Source organism: Bos grunniens, chromosome 25 (genome assembly GCF_055505025.1).
Source record: "Bos grunniens cultivar Pamir isolate PY7600 chromosome 25, Bosgru_T2T1.0, whole genome shotgun sequence".
Classification (NCBI taxonomy): Eukaryota; Metazoa; Chordata; class Mammalia; order Artiodactyla; family Bovidae; genus Bos; species Bos grunniens.
This window is the reverse complement of record NC_141189.1, coordinates 42,768,280-42,782,023: the sequence shown is the minus strand read 5'-3', so window position 1 is coordinate 42,782,023 and position 13,744 is coordinate 42,768,280. Positions and strand designations below refer to the sequence as shown.

Sequence of the window (13,744 nt, the reverse complement as noted above, 5' to 3'; positions counted from 1 at the left end):
GCATTGTTAGGACAGAAAGGCTGCAGCGGGTGAGGAGGGAAGAAGGGTGGGAGTCACATCCAGGCCTGCCTCACAAGTTCCCACTGACGACACACTGCCCACCCCCGGAAGGAAGCAGCCCTTGGTGCCACACACAGCTGGGCGGCTTCCAGCAGGCGCTGCAAGGCTGCCCCTCCCTCCGCAGGAAGTCCCCGTGGGGGCCCTGGGAGGTGGGGATGCACAGCTGGGCCAGGGCCTGGGCCTGTGCTGGAGCTGAGCCCCTGGGCTGGTCTGAGGAGGAGGAGGAGGTGCTGGAGACCAGGGCTCTCCGAGCTGGACTTGCTGACCAGGCGCCATGCACATCCTGGCCCGTCACAGGCCCTGGTACCTCCCCCTACCCCCACACCATCCTCTGCCCAGCAGCTCCCCAAGGCCCAGTGGGTGCCCCTCACAGGGCCAGGGTGACCCGGTCAGAGAGCTCAGGCCACGCTCCAGGGCAGAGCTGTTCCCTACGCTGCCCGAAAGGGCAGTGATGCACCTCACAGCGCCCCCAGCCGCTGCCCTGCAGTAAGGGTGGTCAGAGGTCTCCACAGCCCTCCTGCTGGCCTGACTCCACTCCAGCCCGCTCACCCCCAGAACTGTGCAGGCTCCTCTCAGCATCCTTAGGTGGTGGGAGGGGTGGGGGCCCCACTACTGAGACACTGTCCTGGGACCCACTCCTAAGTGTTGGGAGTGGGGGCGCTTCCAGAAAGGCCTGGGTCCACCTCCTGGACAAAGTCTTCCTGGCCCACTCCGTCATCCAATCTATCCTCTCCACCCAAATGCCCCCTAGGTAATGCGCGTCCGCAGTCCAGGAAGGCGTGTCTCAAGGACCAGGGCTCCCATGCCCCCTCCCTCAGGCGCACTCCACGTGCACCCCAAAACCACCACACCTCCAGCCGGGGCCCAGTCAAGGCTCCTAAGAGACCAGGCCTCTTGGAGGTCTGACAGACCAGCCGGTGGAGGCGTGCGTTCTGCGGCTGGGCTGCGTGGGGGAGGGTGGACCAGGGTGCAAGTGTGGCGCGGAGAGGGGGGGCATGCCACTGGGAGAGGTGAGGAGCCCGGAGCTCCCCTTCACCCCAGCTGCCTGCTCCCCCTCACACTGCAAGCGTTCCAGCAGCCGCGGGCTTCGTCCAAGATGGGAGGTGGGGGTGCCAGGCAGGGGCGCCAGCGGGAAACGCGGGTCCCCAGGCCAGCCCCCACCCCGGCCGAGGCGGACCCGTGCCGGCGCCCGCCCCGCTCCGCTCCGCCCCCCCGCCCGCAGCCGGCCTTCCGCCCTCCTCCGCGCAGGCGCCGGCTCCACCCCCAGACCGGGCGGTGCTTCCGGGTGGGCTCCTGGGTGGGCTCCGCGCCGGCGTGTCCGGAGCCGCGGCGGACCGCTGGAAGCCTACGCGTCGCGGGGCCCAGGTGAGTGCGCGCCCCGGGAGCACGTCCCTCCGAGGGCGCACGGCCGAAGGACAGGCTTTGGGCTGAGACCCTCCCCGGAGTCTCAGCCCCACCGCAGTGAGCCCTGAGCGGGAGCCAGTAACGTGCTCCCGGGCCGCCCCTCTGCGTGTGCAGTCTTTAGATGAGCCCTGCCGGCGGGGTCGGACCCGCTAGGCCGCTCCATTTGCCACCAGCAGAGTCGAGGTCCAGCCCGAGGCCTCCAGGAAGGAGAGCCCGAGCCCGGTTGCCTGGTTACATGCTGGGCACACGGCCCGGCTCACACGGCCCCTGCCCGGAGCCCGCCTGCCGCAGACGTGACCGTCCGCTACTTCCGCACAGCCCTTCCTCCAGTGCGTGTCCCAGACGGATAAACACTCTGTAACTGACCCTGTTCGCCCAGGTTTTGACGGAGGGCTGGCAGGTGTCTTGGGCGCCTGCTTCCAGGCGGCTGTTCCCTGCCCTCCCCTTGGGGAGACCCAGCCTGGCAAGAGACCCTCCCCAGGTTTTGCCCAGAGCTCTGCGCTCTGGTGAGGGTGTTTCTTCCTAACACTAGTGAAGGCTGGCTGTAGGCTGGCTGAGTACTTCCCCGGCGTCTCATTTTATTCTCAGAACCACCCTGTGTGATGATGTTGGTTCCCTTTCTGCAGGTGAAACAGAGGCACAGACATTAAGTCACTTTCTGGGGCAGCCGGCACTCTTGGGTGCAACAGCAGGCTCACCCCACTCCTCAGCCCGGGGATCTGAACCAGGGCCTCCCTGAGCCTCACTCCTGGGGCAGCTGTATGAGTCCCCACCCCCCAGGGTGGGTCAGGGCAGAGACCCAGAGTCAGCCCGGGGCCTTGGGCAGGCCGAGAGCCACACCCGGGCTGAGGAGCAGGGCCGCAGCGTCCCGGAGCGCGAGCCCACGCTCGGTATCTGAAGATGGGCTAGGCTGCAGTCGCGGTCACATCAGCATCTGTTCTCAGCTGACCAGTGGCTCCGGACAACATAGTGTCAGCACTTACGTTAAAGATGATGGGTCTGTCGCATGCCAGGGAGGCACTGGAATCGACCCCTGAGGAGGGTGTCCAGGCCCCAGTGCTCACCTGCATCTTCCCTGGGAGACTGGCTGGTCCCAGAATGACTGAGGGTGTGTGTGGTCAGGTCCCCGGCCCTGCGGCAGCAGCTGGGAGGCAGGCGGTGTGCTGGTCTTGGCGGAGCCTCTTCACTCCTGGGACCTCACCTTTGCTTCACTTCTCCTTATTCTGACATCCTGAGTCACGAGCCACAGGACAGCTGGGGACTCATCAGGGTTGTCCTGAGCCAAGGAGACGAGCAACCTGGTGCTCACCCACGGGGGTGTCAGGCCTTCTGGGCCCTTGTAGGAGGGGTCAGGCACAGCGGGAGTCCTGCCGACTTGGGGAAGGGGTGTGGATGACTCGACCCCCCAGTCTGTTCCTCGGCCAAGGCCCCACTGGGGTCACAGCTGACTTAAAGTTCCTGGTCAGGGTCAGGTGCCCAGGGCTCAGAAGTCCACTTGGGGAGCCCGTGATGAGTGGCAGTCAGCGGGGACCAGCCCTGACCCAGGCCTGGGTGCCACTGTCCCCTCCCCAGGCCCTGAAGCCCCCTGCCACTGAGCTGTGTAAGTGCTGCGTATGGGGCAGAGTGGCTGCTTTGTCACTGCCTTTATGTGCGGTCATCTCCTAGGGCCTCCGGGTCCCCGCCTGGGCGGAGCACGTCAGGTGTGGCATCATCTGCAGCTGGTTGCCCCCGTTTTGCAGATGAGGAGGTGGACAGGCAGGCAGTTGAATGAGTCCTTGAGCTCCTGACTTCACTGAACAACCATCTGTCCTCCCCAGATGATTTTGTCCTTTCCCATTTTAGCTTTCCTGCACAATGGGGCAGAAAAAGCAGCGAGCGTTGGAGGCCAAGCGGCATCAGAACCCATCGGACGGGACCCAGATGCCTTCCCCCAAGGAGCTGCACCTGGGGCCGCCCGCGACCCTGGGCCCCACGCGCAGCATCTATTTCTCAAGCCCAGAGGGCCGTCCTGCTCGCCTGGGATCAGCGTTTTTCGACCAGCCCGCAGTGTCCCTGGCCCGGGCATTTCTCGGACAGGTAATAGAAATGTAGCAGCGTGGCCTCCGCGTGAAGAGTCACCACCGGGCAGCATCTGTGGGCACAGCCCTCTTCCCGCTGGGCTCACGTCCCTGACTTGGCCCTGCGTGTCCTCACGCAGTCAGCCGCTTTGCCCACACTTGCCCTGAGGAGCTTCACCTGAGTCGCCTGGGGCAGGGGTTGGGGCAGGGTTGGCTGAGAAGAATGCCGAGGTTGCTGGGGTGTCTGCCTGCTCTGGGCAGTGAGAGTGAGGAGGCAGCAGCTGCAGCATCAGACTTTGCATTGGGGCATGGGAGCGCTGGCCCTGGGTTTCTCACAAGGACTGTGGTCCGTGCTGGCCCTGTCACCTGCCCTGTCCCCTGGCACAGCCACTGCCCTGCCGGAGTTGGTCTGTGTGTGTAGCACCTTAGACACACAGCAGCCGAGCCCACGGCACACAGGCTGTCCTGCATCGGCACGGGCTGGCGACAGCCTCTTCCTTGCCACTGGCTCGCTTCCCAGCAGCACCTGCAGCCCCGACCCCTGGGGGGGCCGCTGGATGCCCAGCGCCCGTCGGGGAGTCTGCTCCAGGCGGTGTGCACACAGCATGTGCCACATCTGTCTGGAGCACCATCGGGCTACAGTCCTGGTGCCAAAACCCTGGCTTTCTGGTCGTCCTGGAGGCTCTGTGGCTACGTTGTGTCCTTTAATGAGCCTACCGTGAGGTTAAAATAGCCAAGGAGATTCAGTTTCTGTGGCTATTTGAAAACTGGTGCCAAGAACAGACCCTAAAATGTAAGCTAGTGGAGCGTGATCTAAAGTGTGCACTCGTCGAGAAGGGAGCAGTCTGTTCCCCTGAGGATGCTCTGAGCTTCAGGGGCCAGGAGGTCCTGAAAGCATGTGGAGTCAGGAGAGGTTATGACCTCACACGAAGTGGCATGGGGGCAGGTGAGTCCAGCGTCCCGTCGAGGACCCCAGGTCCTCACAGGCTCCCCCTGGGCTCCCGGCATGCCCATTTGAGCCTGAGGGTGGACAGGGCAGTGTCCAGCAGAGAAGGGAAGGTCTTATCCCGTGTGCCCCTTTCCTTCAGGAGGAGAACCTTTCTCAGACCCTCCCAGTGGATGTCCTCTGTAGAGCCCATACCAGGCTTGGGTCGTGCACTCATCCTCGGGCAGGTCAGTGCAAGGAGCTACGGGTTGCCACAACAGCCCAAACCACTCTCTGTCCCCTCGTGGGTTGAGAAGGGTCCTCTTAGGACCCCCACCAGCAAGCAGGAGATGTTTGTGATGGGCTGAGGGGCAGCCGACTCCTGCTGTCTGAGAGAAGACCGTGAGCACAGGGCTGCGGGAGGCTCCGCCCACCCCATGGCGGCGCAGAAACCATCAGGCTGTTTCCTGATCCTGGCCAGACACTGTGGGCTCCGTGGGTTAAGGGGCAGTGGCCTGGCCATCTGCTCGACTGCTCTGGCCTAAGGACAAGGCAGGTGCTGGGGACGTCCTGGGGAGGTGGCCGTCCCTGATACTCCACCATGAACCCTGATTGAGTCAGACCTGGGGCTGCAGACACTGGGCATGCCTGCCAGCCATTCTCAGGGCCGGGCTCAGCCAGCCTCTGTCCCTCGCTGGACCCAACCCCAAACGCACCCAGTCCCCGCCCCAGGGTGTTGTCCAAGGCAGCCAGCGCCAGGCCCGACTCCCCGGCCCACTGCCTGTGCTGACCCCCAGTTCAAGGAGCTTGCCACCCCAGGGCTGGGGGCCAGGCTGGGGTACTGTGGGGCAGCTGGTCCTACTGCTTTCAGAGCTGACTGCGTGGGTGCTGAGCATGACAGCCCTTTGCAGTTGGTCTGGGTGGAGAGTTCCACGGGCCGTGGAATCCCGGGCAAGGCCCTGTGCCCTTCACACCGCTCAGCCTCAGGCTAAGCGTCAGGTCCGGGGGCACTGGGCATGGAGGGCAGGGCACCCATGAGAGGACGCGTGAGGACTTGCTAGTGCTGAACACACCCCAGCCAGGCCGGCTGCGCCCTGTGGACGGGACACTCGCTGAGCAGGGCCCGGCTGTATGCGGATGTCCCGGGACATCCCAAGCTGGGGAGGGGCGTCCAGGCCGTGGGCCATCAGCAGGGAACGAGCCCCCTTTTTCCTCCCCGGAGCAGATCTTGGTCCGAAGACTGGATGACAGCACAGAGCTCCGCGGCCGCATCGTGGAGACTGAGGCATACTTGGGGCCAGAGGATGAAGCTGCCCATTCAAGGGGCGGCCGGCAGACCCCCCGCAACCGTGGCATGTTCATGAAGCCCGGGACCCTCTACGTATATCTCATCTACGGCATGTACTTCTGCATGAACGTCTCCAGCCGAGGTGAGGAGGACCGGGGGGCAGGTGTCTGAGCCAGGGGCGCCTTGGGAGCGAGGCTGCAGCGTCACCCTGGCTGCACTGCCAGTGGCTCAGAGAGCGACCTGAGCCCCGAGCGGCAGGTGCAGGAGCCCCCGGGTGGCCGCTGGTGCTGCTGCTGGCCCGGGAGGACTCAGAGGGCTGACTGGGGAAACGACCGTGCGATCAATTTGGGGTGCTCTGGGCTCAGGCAGGAGCCTCGCCAGTGGGCAGTCACGGGGTCTCAGCAGGATGACCCTGCCACCGTGGGGAACACGAGGCAGTGTCTGGATGTTCTTGGCCGTCAGAGCCCTGGGGTGCTCCTGGCTTCCCCTGCGTAGGGGTCAGGGAGGGTGCACACCATTCATGACGCATAGGACGCCTGACTCCACAGAGAATGGTGGCCCCAGGGTCAGCAGTGCCAAATGGAGAGAGGCTGATCTAGAGCTCCCCCTCGCTGGGGGACCCACTAGGTCCTTCGTGGGTAGGCACCTCTGTTTTCTTGGGTGTTTGTGCTGGGAAGGAAGCGCCCAGCAGTAGGTCTCCCTAGCCCAGTCTGGCCAGCCAGTTCCAGCGTCCGTCTGCTGAGCCTCCGTCCCAAGATGAAGGCTCGGGGACGTCAGGGCTGTCGGTCACACTGGAGAACTGCAGTGACGTGCGAGCTGTGATCGCCCAGGGTGGACAGCTGCAGATGCTGAGTGTGAGCCGCAGGCTGGAGGATGCGAGGAGCCCTGACTGGCCCTGCACCCCGCCCCGCAGAAGGCAGTTATGTGAAACTGAGTGACAGGGACCGCCCCAGGGGCCTGTTATCTCCCAGAGAACTTTCCAGTGGCCAAGCTTTTCTTTGGCATTAGAACCAACCCCTCGTGAGGGGAGACTGGACTTGGACAAGGGGCTGCGGTTGGTGAGGAAGGGAAGGTGTTTTGGGGGGTACAGTTGGACTGGGCAGATGAGGGAGGTAATGTGTTCCTTTCTGGTCATGTGAGCAGGATGCCCAGGAACGTCCCAGTCAAGGGAGCAGAAAACTGCAGGGTGCAGACTGCCGGGGCCAAGCATCATCCAGGAGAGAGGGAGGGGCAGCGGGGCCGGTCTGTGCCTGCGGGGTGGAGGCCTGGTGGAGACCGAGCAGCTGCTGCGGGTGGGGGGCGGGGGGCAGGGGGGAGGATAGGGAGGCCCAGTGGGAAGAGCTGGGGCTGTACTCACACGCATCCTCGGAGAGGAGGGGTGAGCTGCTCCCCTGACCTGTGTGCAGGCGGCACCCAGCGCGCTTGGTGGAACCAGAGGGAGCTGTGCAGCTGGTGAGGGAGGGCCCAGGAATCATGGAGGAACTAGAGCCCAGGCTTGGGCACCCTCAGGCCATCCTGAAATGCTTTGAAAAGTGGCTGGTTAAGGCTTGCAGGCTGTGCAGGAGGCCGGCTCCTGGGTGTTGTTGGGAAGCCCTGTGTGGCTAAGGCCCTGGAGGGACTGGGCTGGCCACGTGTCGGGCTGAGCCCCTCAGATCCCAGCAGGTGGGGCAGACTCCGGGCCCAGAGCAACCCCGGTGCTCAGCTGGGGATCAAGGGCTCTGGACAGGCATGTATTCTCTGGGGAATCCCAGGCCCTGGGTGTCGGCCCTCCCTCAGTGGCCTGGACTGTGGGGGGAGAGGGCGGGCCCCGAGGTGGGGAGCTATGTTGGCACCTCTCCCCATTGGGTCACAGGGTGGGGCTCACCTGCACCCTGTGTACACTGGGGGCGGCTACCATGGGCATATGCCCATGGGGGGCCGTCTCTGGGGCTTCCATTGCCTACCGACCTTACAGTTAGCGCCAGTCACACTAACCAGAGGAAGCCAGGGAGCTCCATGCCTCCCCAGCTGGTAGACACATGGCTAGAGGTGCCCGTAGGAGGCACAGGTGAGCAGGACGGGTGGCAGGCAGAGAGTCTGGGCAGAGAGTGAGCACAGGTGTCCCCAGCTGCTCTGGTCAGGCCTTGGATAGGAGAACCACAGCCTGGAAGCTCCATCTCCCACAGGGGACGGGGCGTGTGTCCTGCTCCGAGCGCTGGAGCCCCTGGGGGGCCTGGAGGCCATGCGGCAGCTTCGCCACGCCCTCCGCAAAGGCGCTGCAGGACGAGCCCTCAAAGACCGTGAGCTCTGCAACGGCCCCTCCAAGCTGTGCCAGGCCCTGGCCATCGACAGGAGCTTCGACCAGCGCGACCTGGCCAGGGATGAGTCTGTGTGGCTGGAGCAGGGCCCCCCCGAGCCCAGTGAGCCAGCCGTGGTGGCGGCAGCCCGTGTGGGCATAGGCCAGGCTGGCGAGTGGGCCCAGAAGCCCCTGCGCTTCTACATACGGGGCAGCCCCTGGGTCAGCATGGTGGACAGGGCGGCAGAGCGGGACACACAGACTGGAGCCAGGGCGTGCTCCCACAAGGACTTTTAATTGTTTACCAACGAAATAAAGGCTGTGTTTCTAGAAGAGTGTCCTTTGCACCTTGTCCAGAGCCCTCCTGGCAGCCAGCTCTGCTCCGGTGACCCAGGGCCACCGTGCCCACTTTCTCTCAGGCCTGAAGCCACGCTTGGGTGGGGGGCACCACGGCAGACACACTCCCAGGGGAAGCAGAACGACTCCCCACAGGATGTCCTGAGCCAGGTCCTGGTGCCTTGGGTGCCCACAGAGAGGACTGCTTGGCCACGGCCTCCAGAGGCCAACACAGGAAGGTGGGGCTGGGGAGGTGCCCGCAGGCAGGCAGTGCTGGGCCAGACAGGGCGGCGAGGGACACGGGCAGAATCGTGTGGGAGGCATGCAGCCCTCAAGAGGCCCGCGTGCTGGTCGCGCCCCTACCACGAGCCTCACCTTCGCAGCCCAGGGCCCCTGAGGCTGTCCTGAAGACGAAGATGAGGAGAGCAAGGCCCCGCAGTGGGAGGGAGCAGGGGGTGAGAGGCAGTGCCCCCACCCAGCTCACGTGAGCAGGGCCTGGAAGACGGCGATGACCGGGTCCTCGTGGGTGGTCACCACCAGGACGCTGCGGAACTTGTCCACGAGCGCCAGCAGCTGGGAGCGCCGTGTATTCTCATTGTACATGATCTCCTCCAGGTGGTGGCGGCCGCGGAAGTAGTGCAGGAGCCTGCCGGGGGTGGGGGTGGGAGGGCGTGAGGACAGCTACGGCGTGGGGTTGAGACAGCCCGCGGGACCCGCTCCCACCACAGCCCTTCGGCAGAGGGGGGCGCACGGGCAGCCGTAGCTTCGGCCCTCCGTGCCACTGCAGCTCGGGGGAGTCTGGCTTGGAGGCTTGGCCCCGACAACCTGATGCTCCCGGAACACCATGTGCCCAGTGCCCCCAGGTCTGGGCTGGGGGTGACAAGTCTCTCACCCAGATGTGCAGACCTCAGGCCCCACCCCGCCCCCAGACCAAGGGTCCTGGGACGATCCCTGCTCAGCCCTCGAGGATGACGTGACGAGCAGCACTGGAAGGAGGTCCAAGAGACACTCCACACACAGGCGCCAGTCCTGAGGCCTGCGCTGAGGTCCGCCGCCCGTCTCTCCACACGGGGCCCCGCCGCACCTGGCAAGCATGCGGAGGTCCTCCGGGTTCTGGGCCGCAGGCACGCTGAGGATGGCGGCCCGCTCGTGCTCGGACAGGCTGGCCAGCAGGCTCTCCGTCATCCTCCTGTTCAGCGGCGAGTCCCCGCTGGGGAGCAGCTCAGCGCTGGAGTTGTCCATGCTGGGGCTGGTGAGGGTCATGTCATCGCTGCTGGCTGAGAACCGGCAGCAGTCAGGGAGCGGCAGCCCTGCGGTCACCCACATCCACCTGGGAGCTCACCGCCACGCCCTCGGGGAGCTGCCCCAAACCCCAAGGTCATCCAGTCCCTCGCATTAATGGGGCCCTGGGAAGACTGGGGTCCCCAAGCCAGGGACCTGGGCTCAGGGCTGCTGCCTTCGGGAGACACTGTGGCCAAATGGCTCTGCAGAGAAGGGACCAGTCACCATCTCCACAGAGGCGCCTGGGCCAGGCTGCTCCAACTCAGCAAGGCAGAGCCCTGTCCTCAGGGAAGCAGGGGAGGACCTCCCGTCCCCCAGGCAAAGCTGCCCAGCGGGGCGAGTGACATCCATGCGAGGACACAGCTGCCCAGAGGGCGGTGTGAGCAGGGGTTCGAGTGCGGCCCTGTGACGGTACCGTGGTCACTCACAGGTGCCCAAGTCGGACCTCCCAGCCACCCGCCTCTTGCAAGTGTGCCCAGGTGCTCACCCCCCTCCAGACAGATGCCCGGGGGCAGGAAATCCTACTTGGGGAGCCAAAGCTGAGGGCATTGGGCGTGCTGAGGCTGCGGCCGCCCACCCTGGTGGCGAGGGGCGCGTCGTCCTCGCGGGCGCGGGGCTCGTCCTCGCTGGGCGAGGCCATCAGGCAGACGTAGGTGTGCAGCTGCACCAGGAGCCGGCGCTGCAGCATCCACACCACCATCTGGATGAGCTGCGTCTGCAGGCAGGGGCACCGGAGGTCAGAGGGGACACCCGGCGGGGCCACAGCGGCCCTCACTCCGCCACGTGCCCAGCTGCCCACACGCCTTTCTGCCCAGAGCTGACAGGACCTGTGACGTGGCGGCCCTGCTGTGTCGCCTCTCCCGGCCCGTGGGCTCTGTGGGGACCCCACCCATGGCCAGCACCCTAAGAGCAGAAAGTCCTCCCCCCTGGGTCGACCCCTGTGTGGGGGCATCCACGTCCCCAGACCCACGTGCCACCTTCCTGTCACTGGGGTTCCCTGCTGGGAGGGCGGACAGGCATGGACACGCGTGTACCGTGAGCATGTATGACCCAGTCACAGCAAGGAAAATGGAAGAGGACTGTAAAATACTTCAGGAGACCTCGTCAGCACCTGCACACACTCGGGGCCTGAAACAGGAGTTAGGGAGGCAGGCGGCTTCACCCAGGACCCAGCAGAATCAGAACCAGCTCCCCTCAGGCCAAGAAGAGCCACCGGCCGTCCAGACCACTGGGAAGTCTGCACTGGGGAGGGGGAGGGCACACAGTGTGTCTTCTGTTCGGCTGGCACAACCTGGCACTGTTCCAGGAAACCACAGGTGCCGCGAACAGGGGCATTTACAGCAGTCACGCTCGGCGTCTAAGTGAAGGAACCAAGAGACCAACCTCCAGCTTGGGGTTGGAGCAGACCACACCCCACCCCTGGGAGGACCAGATGGTGACTGACACGGTCCCTCCTCTGCGTTCACAACTTGAGGAGGAAAGGGCTGCTTTTAAGGACTGGCTTTGCCTACCAGCCCCAGCACTTGTTAGAGCAAACACTTCACTTTGAAGACAAGCCTTGAGAACACCAGCCCATCTCCCCCCAGGGCCCAGGGCTCAGGCTGGGATGGGGGAGGGGCAAGGCCTGGCTCTGGGACCCAGGTCAATCAGTCCTTCTGTAAACACACAACTCGCCAGCTCGTTCCCCATGCCTCGCCCCTCCCTGGTGGCCACCACGCCACGCCCACACTCCTGCCAGCCCCTCGCCACCCTGACTCTGACCCAGACCCAGGCCTGTCCTGTGCAGGCCCCAAATGTGAAAATTCTGGGTGTCTGTGAGCTCAGACTTATACCCACAGACCCCGTGGCCACCGGGACCCTGGCAGGCAGGAGAGGGAGTCAGGGCAGGGCCCAGGCTCAGTAAAACAAAACCCTCTGTGTTCCCGATTCTAGGACCCCCAGGTCCAGAAGGGGCAGCGGGTGGCTCTCTTGTCCCAGGAATGGTCACAATCTCCTGCCAGTTGACCTCTTAGCTCCGCCCTAACCCTGAGAACTGCCTGCCACGGGCAGACAGGGCTCCGTGTGTGGAGGGACTGGCACTGCCCAGGTGTCGGCAGGCAGCCAGCCTCTGGCAGGGCAGGTATCACCTACACAGCAAGCACTGCCCCCAACCCAGGCTTTGGGCGCAGCAACACTGCAGGCCTGGGATCAATTGGGGACTGAAGCCAGGTGGCTGGTCCCTGGGCTCCCCCAGCTCCCAAGACTCACCTCCTGAACAGGGGGGGCCAGGGGGTTCCTGAATTCTGACAAGGAGACAGGCAAGGAGAACTTGGCAAGGACAGATGGCAGGTCGTGAGATGGAAACTGGCGTGAGAACTGCTCGGCGAGCGGGGAATACCTGGGGATGGGGGTGAGGATCCCTGAGCTCGAGAGGTCTCCCCTCAGTCAGGCATCTGTGTCCTTGCCTCGAGCCCGCGCTGGGCAGGAGGGGATGCAGTGTGGTGAGGGTCCGGGAGGGTGCAGTGAGGACAGAGCCCAGACGCCTTCCCCACGCGGCAGCCCCTGTGAGCCTCTGCGTCAGGACCAAGGCTCCTGACCTGCCAGCAGGCACCCTGCGCAGGGCCCACTGGCCAGCAGGTGTGGGCAGGTGCAGACCTTTCCCAGAGGCTGCAAGTGCAGAGCAGCACAGGCCTGGGTGGCGCTGGAGGGGCGGGACCAGGCCAGAACTGGGACACGGGCCTGGCTGAGCTGGGAGCACCACCTGGGGCCCTGTCAGCCAGAGGGACTCACAGACACACGCTGGCGTTGGGAGACAGCATGTAGACGTTGTTTTCACACAGCGGGTAGATGATGATGGCCTTGCCCCAGTACACCAGGTGGGCCGCAAGCTGGAAAACCTGTAGGCAGGGGGCAGGGGACTGCTGGGAGGCTGAGCCTTCTGCCACTGGTCCTCAGCTGTCCCAGCTGGCCCCGGCACGGACGCCTGGGCAACCAGGACGAGGTCGACTCAGCTGCGCAAGGGTCTTGGCTGCTCATCCTGGCAGAGGCCAGCCCCTAGCCCACCGGCACCGAGCACCAGGACAGTGGATGAGGGGTCGCTGCACCCACCCCCACCCCTCACTCGTCCCTGGAGAACCTCCCTCTGTCTTGCTGCCCTGGGCTCTCAAGACATCAGGATGGCCCACAGACAGACCACAGCGCCGGGAGGGAGGGCCAGGGTGAGACCACGGCACTGGGCAGTGCTCACCCCGACCACCACAGCCAAGTGCCTGCGGGCACAGCACCAAAACACCCCCACCTCGTCTCAGCAAACAGGGCCTCCAGTGGCCCCAGCTGAAACACAAAGGACGTTTCAGTCCCACTGCTGACCCTCTCTCTCACCCCAAGTCCCAGTGACAATGGCTCTAAAGGAAACAGGCTCATTTCCCTCCGTCTCTGCCACCAACCTCACCCAGCGGGTCCACATCCCCTCTCCCTGCAGCCAGAGCGCCTGCTCCAGGCTAGAAGTCTGAAATTGGGAGCACTGGGCTGTTGGCAGGGACACTGATCTTTGCCTCTAAGATACAAGCTGCTGCTCCTGGCGTGAGGTGAGACCACGCCTCCCACCTTGGCCTCCACAGTCACCTCTTCTGCAGGTCACCTCCCGCCTCCTCTTCTGTAGTCAAAGCCTCTCCACCTGCCTCCCTCTCACAAGGGCCCACCCAGATTATCCAGGATTATCGCCTCATATCAAGAGTGTTAATTCCATCTGCAAAGTCCCACATAAGGAAGGTCCCACTCACATTAGGACGCGGAGGTCTACGAGGGCACTGTTCATTCATTACAAGTAACGTAAGTATAATCCTAATTTTGTTATTCAAAGATTATATATTAACGTTTATATAAAAGAGTTGGAGGAATCTACTGTGGTTACTGCTGCGATATGGGATTGTGGGCACTTACTCTGTGTCTATAATTTGTGTGATATTTGAACTTTTATAAGAAAGAATATATTAGTTTCATTAGACAAAAACCTTCAAATCACCTGATGACATTCACACCTGAGACCGACATTCCCTGATATCCGTGCAGGGGCTCCGGCTGGGCTCGCCAGCCTCCCCCACGGGGCCTCTGCTGGGCCACCTGCTGAAGGAAGCAGC

The 13,744-nt window shown here is 64.1% G+C and overlaps 2 protein-coding genes across 17 annotated transcripts in view; one reads left to right on the top strand and one right to left on the bottom strand.

Moving 5' to 3' along the window:
• Positions 1-1,325: 1,325 nt before the first annotated feature.
• Positions 1,326-8,342, top strand: MPG (N-methylpurine DNA glycosylase). Its single transcript, XM_086376721.1, has 4 exons — positions 1,326-1,425; positions 3,307-3,540; positions 5,672-5,876; positions 7,900-8,342. Exons 2-4 carry the CDS (start codon positions 3,319-3,321, stop codon positions 8,304-8,306), a joined length of 834 nt encoding a protein of 277 aa, XP_086232847.1. The 5' UTR covers positions 1,326-1,425; positions 3,307-3,318; the 3' UTR covers positions 8,307-8,342.
• The window catches only part of NPRL3 (NPR3 like, GATOR1 complex subunit), a 33,193-nt gene continuing 27,734 nt past the window's right edge, over positions 8,286-13,744 (bottom strand). For 5 of the 16 annotated variants that reach the window (XR_015154953.1, XM_086376712.1, XM_086376716.1 and 2 more), the window contains 5 exons: positions 12,396-12,502; positions 11,874-12,003; positions 10,152-10,341; positions 9,430-9,622; positions 8,286-8,991 (listed from right to left, as the gene is read on the bottom strand). Coding sequence is in view for 8 of the 16 variants with exons in the window: in XM_086376712.1 (XP_086232838.1) it covers positions 8,826-8,991; positions 9,430-9,622; positions 10,152-10,341; positions 11,874-12,003; positions 12,396-12,502 (786 nt within the window). In the remaining 8 variants the exon portion in view is untranslated. Of the gene's footprint in view, positions 8,992-9,429; positions 9,623-10,113; positions 10,342-10,737; positions 10,869-11,873; positions 12,004-12,395; positions 12,503-13,744 lie in introns of all 16 variants that reach the window. The other 11 variants (XM_086376711.1, XM_086376713.1, XM_086376714.1 and 8 more) reach the window with 6 other exon arrangements.